Genomic DNA, 22,392 nt, shown 5'->3' on the forward strand with positions numbered 1-22,392 from the left:
TTGCAGGGTTACTGAAGTTGGGCTAGCTGGTATATAATGATGTGCTACGTGATCGCTAGCGACACAGCTATGTTAGCATAACATAAACAGTGAAGCTGGAGGACGAACACTAACACTTTTCCACTTATAAAAGTTAACGTGAAGGTTCTTCATGGTTAGAGACAAATGCAATCGCATGGCAGGATGCTGTAAACGGACCAAACTTCAGTCAGGAGAACAACTGAGATAATCCATCCACAATACGAGGTTAGTCATTAATATACTGCAGCAACATGGGAATAGAGCAGCTGCCAGAGAATTCAACATTAATGAATCAATGGTACAGAAGTGGAGGAAGCAAGAAGAATGAGTTTAATAAAGTTTGATTTATCTGACTGCTTTGTTTCGCTTAATGTGCCTTATAATCCCGTGCACCTTATGGTCCGAAAAATGCGTAATGCACACTGCAGTTTAATGTTGCAAAGCACCTCTTTTTAACTTCAGTGGATATTATACATGGTTATGCTCAGGATATGTCAGCCCATTTCTACTGGAAATGCCTTTTGGTTAAACTTTCAGCAAGGAATTTGCATTTGCACTGTTACATTTTTATAAAGCTTTAATGTACATAAAAACCAGCTTCTTGTTTAAGTGAAAATAAATGGAAGGTTGTCTTTTTGCGCTAGTAATGTTGTGGAGTTGTATTTTGTCTCGCATCAATTATATCGTCGGTTATATCGTTATCGCAAATTTTCAAATATATATCGTGATAAATATTTTTGGCCATATCACCCTGCTCTACTTCCGATATATAAATGAAGTCAGGGAAGTAAACAGCAGTGACGTTTGTAGGGTTACTGAAGTTGGGCTAGCTGGTATATAATGATGTGGTACATGATCACTAGCGACACAGCAATGTTAGCATAACATAAACACAGTGAAGCTAGAGGATGAACACTAATGTTTTTCCACTCAAAAGTTAAGTTGAGGGTTCCAGATGGTTAGGGACAAAAGAAATCGCATGGCAGGATGTTATAAACAGACCAAACTTCAGTCAGGAGAACAACTGAGATAATCGATCCACAATACGAGGTTAGTCATTAATTTACTGCTGCATGAGCTGGGCTGTAGTTACTACGTATGGTTTTAAAAACGGAGCTTTAAAACGAATAGCGGTAATAAAAACCAAGAGAGGAAGACCGTGATCACTGACTGTTTTTAGGACTTGTTGAGATTAAATAGGACAAGATACAATCATTTTGACATCTATGATTATTATTCCTTACATTGAGGTAAAAATAATTATTCTTTCACTGATAAATTAGCAAACTGCAGCAAAAAAAGTAGACAAATGTTTAGGAGGACTTGACAGCGCTAGTTGTGGGCTGCCAAGCTACATGTAGTTACATCTCCAGCGAAGTGCATAGTGTAGGTTATGTCGTAGGGTTTCCATGGGTTTGCGTATCTACACCAGTGACTTGAGACAGAAGCATAAATCCTTGTAAGGCAAAAGTAATGTAACAAATAGTATAACAAATTATTTTCTTCAGAGAGATGTATTATGTATGGAGAAACCTTTTTTCTAATTGCTGCATAGTGGACAGCTTTCTGTATTGAGCAAAAAGAAACTCATCGCATCGATCAGCGGATATTACAGTCACACTGTAGTTAGGACCATTTTATATATGCAATCATTATGGGGATGAAATTCATGATAAATTTGAGCTTTTAATGATTTCCTTGAACGCTACTTTTTCCAGGGTGCAATGACTGCACAGCATACATCTTTAGGGACTTTAGAAAACAAAAGCTGGGTGAACAAGTCTGAATTAATTTTGGATTTTCTCTAATCCACACAGGGTCAAAAGTATACATACATCCCCACATGGTTAAATGTCACCTTAGGAAGGTGCACATCAACCAGATGTTTTTGGTAGGCATCAACAAGATTCTGGTATAATTCTGGCTAAATATTTGATCCCTCTTTTTGGAAGAATTGGGAGTTGATTTAAATTGATTGGTTTCCTGGCACTGACCCGGCTTTTAGGCATAGTCCACAGATTTTCATTAGGGCTGAGGTTTATCTTTGGGAAGGCTATTCTAGCAGCTTCATGTTCACCTCCTTTATCTATCCCAAACCATTTTTGATACGTGTTTGGGATCATTGTCCTATTGGAAAACCCAACTGTGTCCAAGTTTCAACTGTCTAGCAGTTGGTTTGAGGTGACATTGAAGAATTTGTAGATAAACCTCCGTCATTATTATTACATTATTACCAGTACCACTGGCAGCAAAACAGCCCCAAAGCATGATGCTACCACCGCTACCGTGATTGACAGATGTTAGTGTTCCTAGGCTGGAATGCGTCACCTTTAAGGCCCCAGTACAGGGCTTTGGAGCGTGATGTCACGGGGGTGGGCGTGGACAGGATTTTGGCCTGATCCGCCATTTTCCGGGTCCAAACAAAGCACAAGCGAAAAAGGACCGAAGGCACACACAACAGCCAGGATTCGTACTTGCTGTGTGGTCGGCTGCAATGTTCGATCGCTGGAATAAGCTTAAAAAGGGTTTGTCTTTTTATTCTTTCCCAACCTGGAAGCAACATGAGGGAGCTTATATGGTGGACCTTACAAAACGAAGGCATCTAGCCTGGATAGCAGCCGTGAGACGAGCTGTTATCCAGTTCGCTTCCATCTCCAGATATCTGTTGGTGTGCTCCAGACATTTTCACTCCGGTAAGTTCTATATATGTACATATCACTCTTTATAGCTTAATAATATTATTGTTGGGGCTCTCGGAGGTTATAGAAATTGCGAACAAACATAGAATTGAGTGACTGTGCAGACATACGTGCTATGTAACGATTCGCTAATTATTTCGCACAACTGTAGGGAAGCCTGCCTATGAAATGGATCAAACAAATCCAGACTGGGTACCAACGTTACACAGGGGGCACTCCGAAATCCGAACGTGAGGGTTAGGGTTAGGGTTAACAAGATAAGTGAAGATATCGGGGTAGGACAGTGGCGGTAAGTTGTCTGGGTCTTTACTCCACTGCCGTATTTCATATAGGTCCACATTTGCGGTGCACTCTATTTTTTTCAAGTACCGCTGCTTCACCTCTGGACGCAATTGGTCTCTATACCGTCTGTTTTCTTTTGAGCTGCTTTTAAGCATGTTTCTTGTCGTCGTTGTTCCAACACAGTGTGTTTGTTTTGATTTGTGGACCCGGAAAATGGCGCCGCACTCCCACAATACATTGCGGCGTGACGTCAACTCCAAAGCCCTATACTTGCCACCACAACATTGTCACACACTCACTTGTTTTTATACGCGCTGATGCAGTATTCTCCTGAACACTAGGTGTCGCCACTCAGACGATAGCGCATCACATGAGAACTGATATAGGAGAAGAAGTACATTGAGTGTTTTTTCCACAAACTCTCAAGTGTTGACTCTCAAACTGTTCCACCATCTCCCTCTGTATATCTATACGCCTCTGAGCTTCTGTACTGGAATATTAATATGGCAGTAAAAACCAGCACGACTGCAGACTATTGTCTTTAACCCAGTTGTGGCACCCACAGCACAACGCACCATGTTAAAAAAATTGAGATGTGCATGACCAGCCATAGCGCCACAGGATGTGATGTCAAATCTGGTGAGTGACACACAGGACAGAGCAAGCATAATGGCCCATTACTACTCTAAACATACTTGCTGTCATTGTAGCTAAATCTTTATTTCATTTGATCATAAAGTTTTGGGTTTTTTTTCGAAGCACGGTGGCACGGTGGTTAGCACTGTTGCCGCACAGCAAGAAGGTCCTGAGTTCAATTCCACCATCAGGCCGGGGTCTTTCTGTGTGGAGTTTGCATGTTCTCCCCGTGTCTGCGTGGGTTCCCTCCGGGTACTCTGGCTTCCTCCCACCGTCCAAAGACATGCAGCTTGTGGGATAGGTTAATTGGATAACCCAAAAAAATTGTCACTAGGTGTGAATGTGCAAATGAATGTGAGTGTGAATGGTTGTCTGTCCCTGTGTGTTGGCCCTGCGACAGACTGGCGACCTGTCCAGGGTGTACCCTGCCTCTCGCCCTATGACAGCTGGGATAGGCTCCAGCGCCCCCCTGAAAAGGATAAGCGGAAGTGAATGGATGGATGGATGGATGGATAAAGTTTTTCTCCAGAAGCCATTTCACTTGCCCGTGACCCCAATACGAATATGCCAAAGAGACTGGATGGATGACATTTGGCTTGTCCATGTGAGTAGCTGCAAACTTTAGTCAAGCTTGAAGGCGTCGATTTTGCGGCAGGGGCTTCATTTTTGCTCAGTACCCGGTCACTTAACAGCGATGTAAAACTCATTTCAGTATAGGACACTGCTGTTCCAGAAGTTTCCAGTTCACGGCAGCCTTGAGCCCTGGTGGTTCCTGGGTTGTCCCTGAACATCCTAGCCAATTTCCTATCAGCTGAGGGTGATAGTTTGGCCTTTCTCACTATTCTGAGTATTGGTCAGTCCAATAAGTACTGTCAAACAAATCTTTTTTTTCCTTTGCAAAGGGAAACTGCTAGCTGTAGTGAATAGTGATCATTAACAAGTAAACAGACCATGATCTTGTCAATTTAACACTGTAAACCTTCACTTATTAAAAGGTGTAAGTAAATGTATGTATATAATATTTAAACCTGTATGGATACTTTTGTGTGTGTGTGTGTATGTGTGTGTGTGTGTGTGTGTGTGTATTGGAGAAAATCCAAAATAGATTCAAAGTTGTGCAACCAATTCTTGTTTTTTAAAGTCCTTAAAGATGTATGCTGTAAAACCATTCCACGTTGGAAAAAGAACTATTCAAAAAACTCGTTAAAAGCCCCATGACAATCATGCCATGATAAGTACATGTAAACTTCGGACCACAATTGAATGCATGTTAGTGCACCTTTTTAAGCACATATCATCGATTTCGCAATCATGCAAACAAATAACAAAGCACTTGGCGCATCATGCTTACAAAGACTCTTTTTAAAGCCTGCTGTGGTATTTTCCTACAGGGGACCCATAGTTTGGATTTGCTGTATCTGCAAATCACCGTTACAAATACTCTTCGTGATTATTGAGCCCAATTTGCAGAAAAAGGAGCACAACAAAAATGTAGAAATAAATAGAAAAATATATTTCGCTTAAAATGACCACACTGGCTACTCAACATAAATAAGTTTCCGTCATGTATGGAAAAAAATACAGCACACCAAGGAGCTAACGGGATGAGGGAAAATGTCCGTAGCTACAGAGCGGGGAGTAAGCTAGCACCGGGCGCTAGTTAGTGAGTTTGTGTTGTGTAAAGTGGTGAGTTTAAGCTGGGTTACCTCTCGCTGACTAGTACCACGTCGGCATCGCTCCAGTGTTTGAACACACACGGTAAGATCTTCCTGAAGGCGAAGAAGAGACCGGGGAAAACTACGGCGCCACACGCTAAAACTTGCAACATCCTGCTCATATTTTCCTCTCTAGCCGCCGGGACACCTGACTCTCTCTCTCCCCTCCGCGAGCTTCGACCGTTTACACGCGGCTGTGAGGCATTTTTCACGCGGCCGGGTTCGGCGTCTTTCACCGGGAACAGTCCACCATCAGCACACACTCGCACATACTCACACACTCACACATACTCCGCCAAGGCTCAGCAGCAGCAGCACCAGTGTTGAGCTAACGGCAAACAGACGTCAACTACCCGTGGAGACTTTCAAAATAAAAGGCGTGACCTGCGTGTTTCCCCTAGCGGAAGCGGTAATATCGCAACACAAACCCCACTAGGCTTTTATTTTGAAGGTCATTCTTTTCGCAGCATTTACGGTAAATTTAACAACTTGGAATTTAACAGTGTTTTATTAAAATTGCGGCTTGTGTTTTCAGCTTAACTTAAATATAGATATTAATGCCTTTGCAGCTGTTGTGTATGTGTTATAGCACATAGACGAACTACCTCCTTTAGCGAAAGTAGTCATACAACAAAATCAGTAGTTGCGTAAGCAGGCATTCAATTTTTTGTTTCTCCACTTGGGGGCAGTGCAAGTGTTATATCATCACCAAGTTTGTGTGACGGATGTGTTATGGAGCACTTGTCAGCAGATAGAGCTAAATTATCAGATAAGTAAGAGACGGGTGTAGTATTCGCCCTCGGCTGAGCGACTGAGTAAAGCCATGTGTGGCATTTAAATTGTCCTCTGTGCTCAGCAGCTCGTCAGTAATTTGTTGCTGCTGAAAGCAGCCTTCTGCCATTGGAAATAAGGGGTTATGTAAATGATGAAAATCCTTCAACAGCAAATTAAAAGAGGTTAAAGAGCCATGGGGCTTAGAAAGAGAGATAGAGAGAAAACCTTCCGCCAATGAATTAACACCGGTGACTCTGTCTCTGTATCTGTCCACCTCTCATCTGAGGTCATCAGTCTCAGATACTGCTATCAGCTGTCAAGTAAACACTCTCTTTAAAGTCAGTTAACCTGACTTCGCTCAGCTCTGTCAGGTAGTGTCTGATAGCTGCTTGTAGAGTGTCTGGCATTGAGATTTTATCTAATCCTTTATTTCTGTGTGTTTAACTAGTGCAAACAGTGGTGGCGCTTTTTCTTTTTAAATTTGTTATTCAGTCCTGTGAAAAAGCGATTTAAAGATGTGCTTTTCTGTGTTACTGAGCACAGAACAGTAAGCTTTTCCTGTATGTGTTTTTTTCTATATGTATTTTTGCTTTTATTTTGACAATGAGCTCGTCTGTATATGAATAAGGGGATATAATTGGTGTTTTCTTCTAACTCTGGTATTTTTTTTAATCAATTTTGAGCAAAAACCCATTAATGTACTCTCTAATACATATCTTTTTAATATAATATCCTCTATTAAAGTGCCTTTTTCTTTGTTAAAACCTATTTAGTTGAGCAGGTTTTATCATTATTTCCTAATAGTGGGTCCTAATGTTGGCTTCAGGTCAACATGGTAAAGAAATGTGTAATAAATAGAGAAACAGAGCATTGTTTATTGCATACTTGAATACTAGCATGGAGGGTCCGGGAATGAGGGCAGCTTAGGATATCTCAAAAGGAAAAAAAGGAATTCAGTTTGAGCACAATGTAAAGGGTCATACAGCTTATCTGAATGCAAATATCAGATGGTAGCTGCTTTCCTTATCACTGTCATAGACACATAATATAACCCCCCCCCCCCCTAATACTAATTTCCATATTTGCCACACCTAAATTCACCGTCCTTGGACATTCCACAAAGTGGATGGAACTGTTAAAAATGTAACCATTTTATTTGCAAGAAAAACAAAGTGCGGGCCATGATTCAATACCCTGCAGAACCACTTTTAGATGATCAAATTCTTGAATATATTGTTTTCTGCATGACTTTTTCTCTCACATTGTTGTGGGGAAATTTGGGTGGCTTCAGTTCACTGAGGTTTGTAAGTATTTGTTTATGCAATACTTGGTCAATGCATCACCTTGACTCTTTTCTTTTTCCTGTTTAGGATCATTGTCCTGTTGCATGAACCAGTTTTAAGCAATCTTTAGCTGTCAGACAGACGGCCTCACATCTGACTCTAGAATACTTTGGTGTACAGAGGTCGATTCAATGACTACAAGGTGCCCAGATCCTGCGGCTCCCTCCACCACCGTGTTTATGCTGTGGTGATCATAATCCCTGTGGATATGCTGTGTTTGATTGTGATTATGGCCAAACCTCTCCACTTTGGTCTGCACAGGTGACATTGTTCCAGGAGAGGTGTGATTATCTTGCTGCCATCTTATTTTAAGAGAGAAAAGGCTTTCCCCTGGCAACTCTTTTAAACAAGCCATGCTTGCTCAGTCTTGTTCTAATCGTACTGTCATGAATTATAATATTTAACATGGTAACTGAGGCCACTAGGGTCTGAGGTGTAGCTCTTTGGTTTTTAGCAGTTTCTTAGAGAATTACACGGTCTGACTTTAGGATGAATTTGCTGGGACATCCACTCCTGGGAGGATTGTGACCGTCAAACTCCCCAAACCTTTTATGTGGGTAGTCTCATTAGCTAACGATCATTAAATCATGTGCATGTGTTTAGCAGCACCTTGATCTCTTAACTCCATTTGGAACAGTAAGACCATGCTTTTACAATCCTGCACAGGTACCTGTGAAATTCTTTTCACATGATTAACTATATTTTCCACATGATCCACACACCAGCTAGTATTGATCAGGCTATAATAGGTGCATTCATTGGCATGAATGTCAATAGAATAGAATTCAGATTAATCTAATTAAACCCTAAAATTAAAATGTGATGGCGTTATGAGGGACAGAGGAACTCACAAACAAGATGCCAAAGCAACAGTGCTTGAGATGATAGATTAATAATAAAAGATAATCACTATCTGACAGTTATATACAAGTAAGTTATAAGTTATATACAAGTAATCAGTAAATAGCAGACTTGCTATGAAGTATCAGATAAACAGAAAAATGTCAGAGTTTCTAAAACCCACAAGTTGCATCTTTAAAAAGCTCCACCATGACAACACGCCTGTGATTCCTTATTGTAAATGTGACCATTTTGAGATGTTTCATTTCCTCTGAAAATGTGTAACGATGAATAAAAAGTGAAGAAATCTAAAGTGTAAAGTCTAAAGTGTGCGTGTGGCTGCCGGATGAGTGTTTGATTGTTTCAGAAACAGGCATGACCTTTGTCAGAGACACTAAAGATCTTTGAAGGGAGTGTAATGTGTAAACCACATCTGTCCTGAAAGGAGCCATAAATGCTATCGGAATTCCACGAAGGGGTAATAGGGCTACGTACAATATATTATTGATCATTTTGAGAATACAGTTGAAATTTCGAGATACAATTAGAAATATTAGTTGGCAATATTTGTAGATGACTTAGTTAAATCGTACTTCAGTATCAGCTTAGGTAACAGGAAATGGATTTCTCTTGGCCTGGCTTGTGCAAAATAAATTGGCTGGCGATTGGTTACACCCTCGTGCAGCAATGAGGATGTACGCCGTATCACAATGCACGATAAGACGGCGGATCAACTCATTTCACTAACTCATCTACACGAGGCTATTTTGTAGCAGGTGTAGGAGCTGCGGCAGTTGTTCGACTTGACATGACAAGTCGTCATGTCATGGCAATACTATTACAGTACTGTAATAGTATTTTGAGTATAATCTTGAAATTTCAACTTTAATCTCAAAATGAATATTCTTTTTCTTAATGTAGCCCTAAGACTCCATTGTAGCCTTTTCTCTAGAAAACAAGAGAAGAGAAAATCTGGGAGGCAAAGAAAATCTAAAAACTGTTGAAACTTTACCGTGCTGTGTCCTATTTGCTGTCCCGTAAGCGGATAGTAAATAGTTTTATAGGGGTAGCGGTAAATGTGTCTTGATCTTATTTCTTAGACCACCGTTATCGCTGAGTGACATCAAAATACTCAGAATTCACTCACAGAATCGGTGGAGTGTACCAGTGCCACATCAGGACAGATGCTGATGTCATTTGAGAGGGGATGGGTGAAACAGTGTAGATTAGGCCATGTGCAGACTTGTTTTGGAGATTTGGGTGGATTCTGTACAAAATAAATTCCACTCAACAAAGATAAAATCTAATGTCTCCAAAAGTTGATTCTGTTCATCTGGACGTAGCGTTTTGTGGGAGAAACGTTTCGTCACTCATCCAGGTGACTTCTTCAGTCTCAGCTGACTGCAGGTTTCCCCAATCTTATAAACAGTACATTTGCATAATGACTGAAACCAGCCCACTGAAGGAACAATGGGCTGGGAGGTCAGTTCCTTAATCTTAATTATGCAAATTCTCATGACCATTGATCAACAACCACTGACCAAAACCCACTGATCAAAGACCACTGATCAATGGCCATGAGTACCATTCACAGAGAGTTGGGGAATGGCTGCAATCTCAGGATTGTAAGATGTCGAAAGATGTACAAGTCTAAGACCAGGCAACAAAGGAAGTTTGACTTGCTTGTTGTACTTCGGAAACCACCGCAAAATACGGAGCGTGTCCTCAGTGACCAGAAGAGACAAGGATGCGACACAGAGGATGTGGACAAGTGGGTGAAGAATTTGTCTGAAAAAAATGATACGACCAAGACAAAAACTGGTATTTTGTAAATAAAATAATAAACGTGAATTCACTGTGTAACTGTGTAACTTTTTTAGCAGCGTCCTCCTGAAATGCACTAACAACACTGAGAGTAACATCCTCCTCTATGCCCCTTAATGCTCTCTGGTCGCTATGGTAACATGTAAATATTTCTTTCAAAATGAGACACACAACTACAAAACAGAAAAAGACCCAGGGAAACAGAGTTAATGATAAAAATCCTGAAAACCATAAATTTCACACCCGAGCCTCAACTCTTGCGGGGTTGGGGGCAGCTTACTTAGATAACTTAAAAATGTTATTGTCTGGCTTTTTTCAGTGTTTTATTTGTTCCTGAGTAAATCGGTTTGGCTGAGATTAAAGTTATAGTTTTCACACAGCTGAATAAACATCAAACAGAAAACTGATTAAACAGAAATGTGAGCTATTGTCCTGTTATATTTGAGGGAGCAAAGAGCAGACTGTTGAGTTTGTCTCCACCGAGACAATCTGCAAATTTCATTAAAAGTGTAATAAACTATCATAATGTCTTTATTTTTAGTTAGCACATACCTTAACACTTCAAGCTGTAAGGTAATGATAGTTATATAAGAGCAGATGCATGCTGGTACAATAAGCTGTACGTTTTACGTCCACTGGATGCATGATCTTAGTCGACTAATCGCAAAAATAATTGGTGACTAGTCGACTATCAAAAAAATTTGTGGCAGCCCTACTGTTGAGATGCCATTCTTAATGAAGTTAAACAGGGAAATGCTGATGTATGCCAAATTACACAAGCTGGACTGAAAACCAGTGATAACATAAGTGATTTCCTCCTTACAACAGTGAGTGTCTACAGTCATCTGTAAAACACAGTGGAGGCTCTGTCACGGTTTGGGGCTGCGTTTCAGTCACTGGTGTTGGAGATCTTGTAAAAATTGATGGAATTATGAACACAGAAAAGTACCATCAGATTTTGATTCCCCATGCTGTAGCATCTGGAAAAATTCTTATGTCCTTGAAGAAACGTAATCTGATCACTGAGCTCATTTTATATGACCCCAACCTGTTAGCCTTTAAGATAATAAGTGTGATAAAAATAACTTTCATTTTATCTTTTGCCCCATAAAAATATACCCTTTGCCTCCTTCGTAATTACTACAGATATTACTGTAGAGGGTTTCGCCTCTCTGACATAATTGTGATGTGATGATCTGAAGAGTTATAGGAATTTACTTGGTAGCTATACAAAAAAAATGTAGTTAAAACTACAATATGTCTCTATGAAAAGTAGAGAGCAACTTTCTCTTCACCTAACAGTACAAAGTCCTGCACAGCCATCCTTCATCCTTCGCTGATGTATAACTTGGATGTGGTCCAAGAACAAATTATCTTCTGTATGTTTGCATTGTTCCCTGGAAAAGATCCAACAATCATAATCCAGGCTGGAATTGCATTTCCTGAAAAACGTAACTAAGAACGCAAACTGCATAATAATGAAACTGACTAGAAGATGGGGTTAATATTCACACATCCCACATCATAGTTTTCATGTTTAATGAAAACTAATTTTCTCTCAGGGGTTCCACAAGGATTCTTTCTCAGACATTTGCTTTTTTAAATAATTGCTTTTGCTTGGCGAGTTTATAGACAGTACAATTTAACACCTTTATTCTAGTGACTTATTTCATCATGTCGCATTATTTTTCAACTACAAAGTTATATTTTTATTACACATTCTCCTCAGGTCAGAGGTCATCGAGTTAGAACTGAAGTGGCACTTTTGTTTACACAGCTTTTATGTTATTCGATCTTTTCGAGCAGCTGCTGTCATCAGCGTACAGACTCGGTAGTCCCGATAGTTTTAAATCATTATATAGATACCTTTACCTCACTGGGGGTGGCTGTGCATCAGGAGGCAGACCAGGTAGTCTTCTAATTGGAAGGTTGGTGGTTTGATCCCTGGTTGCTTCAGTCTGCATGCCAAATATCCTTGGGCAAGATATCTGCAGGAATGTTAGAAAGCACTTGAGCATAGAAAAAATGGTTCAGGTAAATGAGGCGTTTAGGTTGAGTAAAAAAGTGCTATATAAGAACTGATTCTCAAAATGCTTTAAAGCGTCAAATATTAGATTTGAAGTGAGGCAGCCAAAGTTGCTACAGCCTCCATTTGAATCCTCAATATGCATATTATCTTGCTAAACATTCCTAATCACTTCGATGCCAATTAGTTTCATCCTGTTTTTGTTTAACAAAATAATTCTTAGTTGGTGGCTTCTTTCAAATACAGGTCAGTTTAACCTCTCTGCACTTTTTTCTTCTTTCATTTGCTAAACAAGCCCATTTGTTACATTTGTTTGTGAATTTCTGCACTGATATTTGGATGAATCGTGTTTACACTCAAACAAAAAATGTAAGAAATTACTTTTCTGGTCATTTCATTTATTTGTTTGTTTAGTTTCTTGGCTCTTGGGTGATATGGATCACGGAGCCTGTTAGAGTTTCTTGTCCACCTACTTGTTCACCCCTTTGGGCTTTTGAGCGTCCAAACTTTCAGTCAACAATGAGCTGAAATGAATATCCACTGCTCACTTTAAAGACTTGAAAATACAAAGAAGCCTCATGTGTGAATATCATTCTGGAAACACACACCAATTTCTTTTTTTTTCTTCTTTTCTCTCTTTTTCCTCGACTGTTTTGTTAAAGAACAAAAACAAGAGGCCTCGGCAAAAGTCAAACCCAGGTTATCCCTCCAGCAAATCACTTCTGTGGCTCACAGTGAGATGCAGAAACCATTTATAAATTCTACTTGCGGTGCATTAAAGCACTTAATGGTTTGTCTTGCTAGCACGCTTGCGCTGCTTAAACCCAATCCAATAATAGCAGATGACATACAACTGAGAAGAGAGCACAGATCTGCTGAGGAAGCTCTTGGCTCATGTAGCCGAGCAGCATTTAAAACTAGATTTCCTTTTTTCCTCTTTCCTTTTCCCCCATTTAAAAAACATATATCTTGCTCTGACACACTGGGCCCAGGTGTTGCCAGTATCATCGGTACCTGCAGATGAGAAGGAAAGCAGGGCATAGTGGGCCATCACATCTCCCCATCTGCATTGTGCCTTCAGAGATGCCTCTGCATACAACACCAACAAGAAGAACTGATTCTCACTGTATATTTCCTCCTTTTTAGACCGTTTACTACAAAGCCTAAACTTTTCAGTAGCCATGCTACATTGAAAGTCACTTAAATTGCATTTCTAGCTCATTCTGATCCCCGATTTGCTTGCATAACTTTTCAAAACTTTCCAAGAAAACTGGAAATTCAAGAATATCAAAAATTTCAAGAGTACACTTGACATATTGCTCTCTAGAATGTAGTAAACTTTTAAGGTTCACACATGATCATCAACAGTGGGCCTTTTTCACCGGCTCAGAAAAAGTGAAACTCTCCCATCGCTGCATTTGTTTTGCATTTGTTGTACAGTTGCTAGTCACTGTGGGGGGAAAAAACACTGGCAGCTTTGACTCTTTCACGCCAAATTGTGTTAAGGACGTCCTGCTGTGCTATAGTGACGGTGTGTTTTCAGAAACAGTTGGCTGGACAGCTCGCCAAGCTGAGCAAACAGGAGGCAGTGACCACGATTTACCCAGCTCTGTAGCCTCTGTATTTAGTCTTTCCAGCCACCACTGCTAGCAAGTGCCTCAAAGATAAGGTGAAGAAGCAAGTAAAAATAACGTAAAGACCTCGTATGTGACGTGCTGAACATTTTCAGGTAAGTGTAACTCTGTAGAAACGGTTGCTATGGCTCCCTCTTTTTTTGCAAGTTTTCCTCAAAAATACATAGTAAAGCAGATACAACACGAGGCAAAATCGAGGGAAAAGTTAATGATTATCGAGTACTAATAGGAAAATTGTATGGAAACTATCAATACCAGATTAATTTGTAACATGATTATGTAATTCCGTTCTTGCCTGTGAGAGAAAAAAAGGAGTTCGGCCACAACAGGTGCCTTTCAGATGACCTTCCCTTCTCTTAAAGATAGCCTGTTTTTGATGTTGCCACTTGCTTTATTACATTATAGATTATCTGACATCCTCACAACTACTTTCTTCTATAAAGGGCTTGGCTGCATTCATACCACATATTATTCACTTTTCTGACGGTTTAAGACACTCAGGTGAAGTTAAAAACACAGACAGGACTAAAACGTCATAAGCTGGCCTATACTGCTTTGCCTGCCCACACTCCTAGCACCTTAGCTTTACTATCACACAGGAAGCGCACACCAATTACATCTCCTTGGAAAGTATTGATAATCCTGTACATGTTGCAACACTATCCTCCATTGACCTCTGGTAACATGCTAGTATATGTGGGAGGGCTGGAAATGACTGGGTGGGTGATAACAGGGTCATAAAAGTAGCTGTCTGAATATATCCGATGGGAGGCAGAAGGGAAGCAAGGCATCAGTGACACCCTCTCAGGTGAGTAAGTCGGTTTTTCTCTTGAGGTTTTCTTAAATCTTTTGGATTCATTCATAGACTGCTGTGGCATCGGGGTAAATACTCTTATTACCGTTGATGTGACCACAAATACTCGCTTGAGAGTTTTTGTGTTTTTTATAACTGTATTTACAAATCAGTGATTTCTTGGTGATATCGAGCCATGACATGGAAATTCATTTAGGCTCAATTGGCATTTATTTAAAAATATATTTTTTATTATTTTTGCCTTGTATAATACATTATACCCACATATTATTGATGACTGAGTTTGATTGAAGTTACTCTTATCTGTCTCACATGATAAATTCAGGATTCATGATTTTCTGTCTGCAAGTGAGAGATTTTAGAGAAATTAACTCACCGTCATGTTTGTGCTTTTATGTTTTTCATGCAGCTTTTGACCTGAGGAGTCTCTTTGACTACGTCAATTTATTTCAAAGCACAATGAAGCTGAGTCTTGTTCTATCGGCTTTTTGCCTTCTTACCACAGGTAAAAAAAAATTACAATACATAAACCTTTAAAAAAGATCCTTTTAGAAAAGGGAAGACAAAACCTTTTTTTAAAGAGAGTGTGAAGAGAATAACTAAAGATTATTAATTAACTGTTATTCACACACAAAGCATCACAACAAGATTATCTTAAAAACATCTCTGGCCACTTTGCCCTCAAATGGAAGCTGACTGAAATATTCGGCATATATACATCAAATAACTTTGTTTAATTCATAGTTTATGATTTTTTTTTAAAGTTTAAAAGAAAAAGTTTTTATGGTTAATTTCGGCCACATCTATATCTAGACTGACCTTTCATTTTTTGTGTGAAGGATGATCTGTTTCATGGTGTTAGCATAGAATCTAATCATAGTTGTAGCGTACCATCGTAGTGAATTTTAATGGTGGTGGACCAAAGTTAAAGCATTTCCCGGTAATCAAAGGGAAGGTTGATGGGAGGCCATGTAGACAGAGTAGGAAATGTTGAAATTCTTGAAAGGGTTAGGCCTTCGGGGGGGGGGGGGGGGGGGGGGGGGGTTGTTTCAATAGCGTCATTAGAGCAAAGGTTGAGTTTATTATCTATGACATTCTCCCATTAAGAATGCAAAGCTGTAAGTAAGTACTGAACTCCATTATCTTGATATTGGACAATAAATGTCAACGGCTGAAATTTGAGATCTTTAATCTGGAAACATTTTTAATAAATTTTAGAAAATGTTTTGTTTAAAAGAAAACATGTGTTAAGGCAGAAGTTGTGACTAGTTTCTGTGAGCATCACAGGAACAGAGGTTTGTTAACCTTTTGGGAAACCTTTGTATGATCTTGCCTTTTAACCCTTTTTGATCTTCCTGTCAGTATTTCTGTGTGGAGGACAGAACATTACATCAACTAGCATCGCACCAAATACCACTGCCTCAACTAACGCATCCAGCACGACCACAGACAGACCATCCAGCACGACCACAGACAGACCATTAAGCACGACCACAGACAGCCCATCCAGTACGACCACAGACGCCGCATCCAACACCACCACCATTATCCCCACCATTATAACTAATTCTACTGAATCAGTTCCTACAACTGAGATTGTTCAGGAATCCAATTCAGGGCTTTCACCGGGCGCTATAGCGGGCATCACCATCGGCTCCATTGCCGGTGTGGGAGCAGTCGGTCAGTACTACACACGAGCATGAATTTACCATCATTTCTGCTTCCTCTATCACATATTATCTGTTATTCATTAACCAGGATGGCACTGGGGATGAGCCATAGCAACCGAGAATATTATTTACAGATACAGGAGCCTATTGGCACGAAAATATGCAAATATAGAAGGAAATAAGTTGTGAAAATTATGAAAATGTATTAGTGATAGTTGTAAAGGATTACAATATTCTTAGGAAAGAAATTGGTTCTCTAAGATAAATGACATGATAGAAAATAATAATTGAGACTTTTGTTACAGTGTTTCACAATTTTGAGTATTTAATCAGTAATTTCTCGACTAGTCTTGGACTCATATTTGTTTTGCGAGACATTAATAAATGAATAATAGTTATTCCATTTTTATTGCAGGTGGTGGTATCTTTGGTTTATTGAAGTACACAGGGAAGATCTAAGACCAGCTGTTGCACAATAAGGATCGAAGTGGATGTAGATCGTCAGATGAAACATGTCCTATCCTGAGATCAGACTTAATCCTGACCATGCTGAGTGGATAGAGTAAGGCCTAAATGTCTGAATGGCTCAAGAAGGAATAAACTGATATATGTATAGTATATGTATATTCAAGATTATGATCTCATGGGCCAAGAGGAAGACATAATAATGTCTGTTTCACCACTTTGCTATTTTGATTGCTTGACTGATGGCCAGAAAATAATCCTTAGCTGATCAAAACATTTACATAATAGTATGAAATGTATTCATATTTTATTTGATATGTTTATCTTATTGACAGATACTACTCATCTAGTCGGTTAAATGTATTTAATTTTGAGTTAATCTTCCTAATGTCCTTCACATTTGATGTTTTGTTTCAATATAAAGGGTAGACTGTTTAACTATAAAAAAGGTTTTTTGTATAGAAACAAGAATACATAAGCTTTTGTGTTCATTTATAAAGGTAAAAAATCGTTGTAAGTGAATACCGATATTTCCTTTAAGCTAAATAATTAAATTTTATTGATAACATTTTCTTAAGATTAATTTGGCATTTTGCTCAAATACTGTAATTTCCTAGTGAAAAGCTTTGCAATCACTATGTTGTAAATTAATAAATAAATATAAAAATATAATATGCTTTCTATAGCTGTCAAATAAAAGTGTTGCTTGAGCCATCTAGGCTATTGATTTATACACATACTTCCTTTAGTAGCTGAGTTATTTGCTTAATTTATGAGTTTATGACTTTTCCACCCATAGGCTTGGTGCTTCACTTTATGGTACAATGATGGTTAGGATTGAGAACAACAGTCTATCAGTGAAAACAGATTGAGAAAATAATGTTTTGTTTGGGACTAGCTAAGTTTTTTGCAAGCTTTCAAACACCTAGCGTTTCCTCAATAATCTGGGTCTTGCATTGTTTGGTTTTATGCAGTTTTGTCTCTGAGACACTTGCCCAGCTCATGCTAGCTTGATGAAAAAGAATTTAATCTTTGACATATAACAAATACAGTCAAACACAAAAAACAATGAAACTGACATGAAATATATAATGTTCTAGTGTTAGCTAACACTATAGTGTTAGCTAGCGACCAGCAAATGTAGAACTTTTTTGTGAAAATCTACAAGAAGAAAAGAAAACTAAAAGTAATCAAACTGTACTTGAAGTAAATCCAAAATGCCAACTATGACAATTATGTGCCCAAAACTTTGGTGTGAAACGGTTGATGCCATACTCATGGTTATGGTAGGGTGACCAACTGTCCTCTTTTCCCTGGACATGTCCACTTTTCACGTTCTGTCCGGGCCATCTGGGAGGAGTTTTGAGATCGATGAAAATGTCCGGGTTTTTCTATAGGCCTACCCATATGTGTGACATCATCCCAAGCTGCTGTTTCGTGAGTGGTTGTTCTGCGCTCACAGACGGGACAGACGGCGCGCTGATGATGTTTAAAAGATGCCAAAGCGCAAGTGAAGCATTTCAGATCAACTGCAAAAGAAATTTCCTCGTAAAGTCCCAGTACTGGTAAAAAAAAAAAAAAAATTATACAGATGAGGCCTTATTTCTGTACCATTATTTAATTTGAGGGGTTTTTAAGTTAATTTTTAGCACTTGTTTACTTGAAAAAGCCCATATGACATTTTTTATTTCAACATTCATTAACCGCACAGAGAAGGCATCGTTTAAATATGTTAACATTTTCTTTAAGCAAACAGTATCATTAAAGTTCTTCATGACTGGGCCAAGTGTCCTCTTTTTGGAAATCAAAATATGGTCACCCTAGGTCACCCTAAGGAAGATAGTCAGTGGGTACTGTTAATACCAGTACTTTCTCAGATAAACATTAGCAAAAAGGCTGGAAACGGGTGAAATACAGCCTAGAAAATTATGCAATTAAATTGGTGCTGTCAGCGTTAATCTCGTTAAAAAGAAGTTAACGGCATAACCACATTAATGCGGCAAATCTCAGTTAGCGAGTTAATGCGGAACCGCCCCGTGCGTGGGGCTGCACGGCGTTAGCGCGGTTAGCTTGTTAACGCGTTAGTGCCGCGCAGTCCCACGTTAACTGTTAACGTCATTTAAAAAAAATTAACGCTAACAGCACTAAAATAAGGAAAAAATTCTGTTTATTTAATCTACACAAACACTAATTTAAAAAAAGACTTTTTGAATAAAACAGGTTTTTAACATGTTTGAATTTTCCCTACAGTCAACTGAGGACATAAAAACTAACTCAGCAGATTTTATTTTATTTACTTAACATTTATTTAACCAGGATACTGTCCTGGATAAGATAGATAGCAGTACAAACTATGATGGTCGCACACACTAGGAATACAAACGCACGCACATATAGACACACCAATCCTCATGTGAAATAGCCCAGTAAAATACAGGAACGACATCACTGTCTGTCTGAGGCTAACAAACAGGGAAGGCAAAAGTTAAGTTACTACCACCAGGTCATTTAAAATCACCTTAAATTAATTTGGTTTAATTTAGTGGTGTACAAGACATAAATAAGTTGGTGAGTTATGTCAGGCTTAAAGTCACCATGATAACTTCTGCTGAAAGCAAAACTGGAGCAGGTTATGTTCAGAGCTTTAGTTTAAAATCATCTGGAGGAGCCACTTTTCACCAGTTCATCATTTTACAGCAGGTTTTAAGTGTGACCCACATCCTCTGCAGGGTGACTCATGTGTGCAAGTTATTAACCCTACCTTACTAACTTCACAAATGATGTCAAGCTGTAAAGTTACAACAGCACAAACTGGAGGTGGATGTGGCCAAAGGTGCGGTCATTATAACATCAAATTAAAGCTGAATAGGTTGCTGGACTGTAACTTTTAATGTTTCAGTGTATCCAGTGTAAAGTTTTAGAGCTCTAATGTGAACCATACATCACTTCAAAAATAAGCAGCAGCACTGAGTGCTCATTCGGCAATAAAGGTAATTTCAATTAGAATGTTTATTTTACTGCTCTATGTGCCAGGTTAACGATTTTGTGGAGCATTACCCCTGCAGTTTTTGTGTGTTCTAGTTTACAATCATATTTTTATATTCCTTATAGATATTTTATCACTACCATTATCGGATAATGTCTCTGAATTGGACTGGGTGTCACTCATAGGGATCATTTTGCGAGGAAGAAGAGTCACATAAAAAACCACACGAGTGTGTACACTGCCTGAAACAGATTAAAAGAGAACGTTAATAATGACTACCATCGCTATGCCCATTATCTCAAGCTGGGGTTTTTAGGCCAGCTAACAAAAGAAAGCCAAGCAATATTTAACTGTTTCTAGTGTTCCTCTCGGCTCCCTAAGATTTAAGCAAATCTGCTTTTTCCAAATTCAGCACGAACTTTCAGGACAGTGAGGTACTATTCAAGCAAGAATAGTTGCCTTTAGCTAGTCTCAAAAGACAGAGAGGACGAGAGTACAAAGTAAAAACACAGTTATTTTATTCACCAACTGCTAAATGTTTAATGCAGCAAAGGGAGAGTCATCATTTACAGCTGCTCAGTATTTTTATTGAGATCTTGACTCAGCCTCAGAGTCATGGACTGTAGTGATACAGTTTCAGCTTTAAAAAGTCAACATGATAATCCTCTCTGCTAGATTTACTCATTTTACCTCTGCGCACCAAGTGCAGATCGTCCATATCACAGCTTATAATCAGCTACGGATATGTTCTGGTAAAACCAAACTGGAGATCGTTTCACGTTTCAACATAAAGTTAGTAGAACTTTAACTAGCACTGGGGTCAGATAGTGCTCCCACTACCACTTTGAACACTTAATGTGAAGTTAATATTCAACATTCAAAGGGTTATTTATTGTTAAAGAATTACTTACAATAAGGTCATTATAAACATTACTTATAAGCTGACCCCAAAGTAGACACTGATGAAAGCTGCTTAATCTAAAGCAATGGTCTTGATATAAGTTGAGGTGACCGGTGGGCCAAACTCCCACAGTGTGAGGTCTGCATTGTAAAGTGGACTTTAGCCCAGGTGACAGCTTCATCATTTTATGGTATGGTCATTTGCTATGGAAGTGTCAACACTGGGAGTGCTTGGTAACAACATCTAAAACAACATTTCTCCCCATGCAGGCAAATAGCTGTTAATACCCTGAGCTGTGTGATCAGCCCATATGGTGAGCATGGGCGCCAAAGGAACTGCGTGTGCATGGGGGAGGGGAGTGTCCTGCCTGTGTGTGTATGAAAGTGGAAAGGACATTTTTTACTGACTATGGGCTTATGTAATGTTGTGTTATATTATGGGCTCGTTTTTCTGACAAGCAGCCTCTCAAATTTTATAAATAACCAAACAACCAAAGAAAATCATCGTTCCCACAGATGTCACTGGCATATCATCAAGTAGATCTGTAAGGGTTGATTTATAATTATTTATTTTTCTCGTTTTGATCCTCCATCTAAACCAAGGTTGCAAACATATGGACTGGGGCAGCCAAAACTGGCCTGTGAAAGGGTCCAGTTTGGTCCACTGGTTGGCTTTGGAAAATGTGAAAACTGCAAATGAGGAGGGAATAAATTATGGACTTTAAACAGTGTTTTCTGCAGTTCTACAAGGACATGATCCATAGTAGTAATAGATATACAGTAAATGACAGAAATAGAGATGTTTTTCTTGTTATTATTCCATTAAAATAGTAACAGAAAAGATCCTGTTTTTTCAACTTGCTAATATCAGGCTAGCACTACTCTACAGTACCAGCAGAGGGAGATCTTTTATTTCAAGCCGACATTAAAATGATAAAAGGATCAAAGGACAGCCTTTAAAGAGACATTAATAACACATTTACATGTAAATACATATTAGCCAACTAACTTAACCGTTTCTGGCATTGAAGGACCCTGGAATGTACTTCATATCCTTGGTCACTGTTGACTTCTTGGCTTTAAATACTGTATATTATCTCCCCCTACTGATACTGTGTGTGTCCATTTCACACTTTGGAGAGATCAGTGTGTCTATTAGACATTTTGCCGTGATATCAATGTCAATAACTGGGGAGATTGTACCAGATACAGTAGAAATAAACACACAAATAAACACCGGTCCCCAAACTCACACCTCTAGACCTCTTCGTGGGGATGTGACAGAATGTCCAACTGACAATGACCCCCGACATTTTTCTTAATTTCTATTGTCTAATTTTGGTGAACTTGTGTGAATTGTATACTCAGATTCCTTGTGGCGCCTGGTGTGGTCTTCTGCTGCTTCTTCTCTGGTAATAACAAGACATTTACGAGAACAGAGAACTGCTGCTGACTGGATATTTTGTATATATTTTTTAAAAATCATCTTTCTTCACCATTGCTCAATTTGAACTCCGGGCCATCGTGACCATGTCTTTATTCCTAAATGCATGGCTTGCACAGCTGATTAGATATTTGCGATAATGAGCAACTAAACAGTTTTACATGGTCATGAGTGTACTTCTGTGTTGTTTTCACAGTGGGTTAAAAATAGAACATTTTCTGAAAATTAACAAACATTTTTGTTTTTAATTATTTGATAAAATCACAGTAAAGAGATGCCGGTACTTTTTTCATGAGTAATTTTACACTTTAAGGAGCCG

The 22,392-nt window shown here is 39.0% G+C and overlaps 1 protein-coding gene and 1 long non-coding RNA gene across 6 annotated transcripts in view; one reads left to right on the forward strand and one right to left on the reverse strand.

Annotated features, from left to right (window-relative positions):
- tlcd3a (TLC domain containing 3A) overlaps positions 1–22,392 on the reverse strand; it is a 75,727-nt gene that overhangs the window by 49,710 nt on the left and 3,625 nt on the right. The window contains exons 1-2 of one of the 4 annotated variants that reach the window (XM_082549428.1): positions 18,019–18,114; positions 12,007–12,122 (exon numbers count right to left, since the gene is read on the reverse strand). In XM_082549428.1, coding sequence (XP_082405554.1) covers positions 12,007–12,098 — 92 coding nt within the window. In that variant the 5' untranslated portion in view covers positions 12,099–12,122; positions 18,019–18,114. Of the gene's footprint in view, positions 1–5,344; positions 5,972–12,006; positions 12,123–18,018; positions 18,115–22,392 lie in introns of those variants that run through there. The other 3 variants (XM_082549429.1, XM_082549430.1, XM_082549427.1) reach the window with 3 other exon arrangements.
- LOC309716209 lies at positions 13,771–17,590 on the forward strand. 2 transcript variants are annotated; one of them, XR_014279387.1, is made up of 4 exons: positions 13,771–13,889; positions 15,018–15,113; positions 15,971–16,288; positions 16,694–17,590. It is a non-coding gene; the product is annotated as an uncharacterized lncRNA (long non-coding RNA). The 2 variants fall into 2 exon arrangements; XR_014279388.1 differs by lacking the exon at positions 13,771–13,889 and adding an exon at positions 14,461–14,602.

The sequence above is a fragment of the Aulonocara stuartgranti genome (genome assembly GCF_965226115.1).
Source record: "Aulonocara stuartgranti genome assembly, chromosome: 10".
Taxonomy (NCBI): Eukaryota; Metazoa; Chordata; class Actinopteri; order Cichliformes; family Cichlidae; genus Aulonocara; species Aulonocara stuartgranti.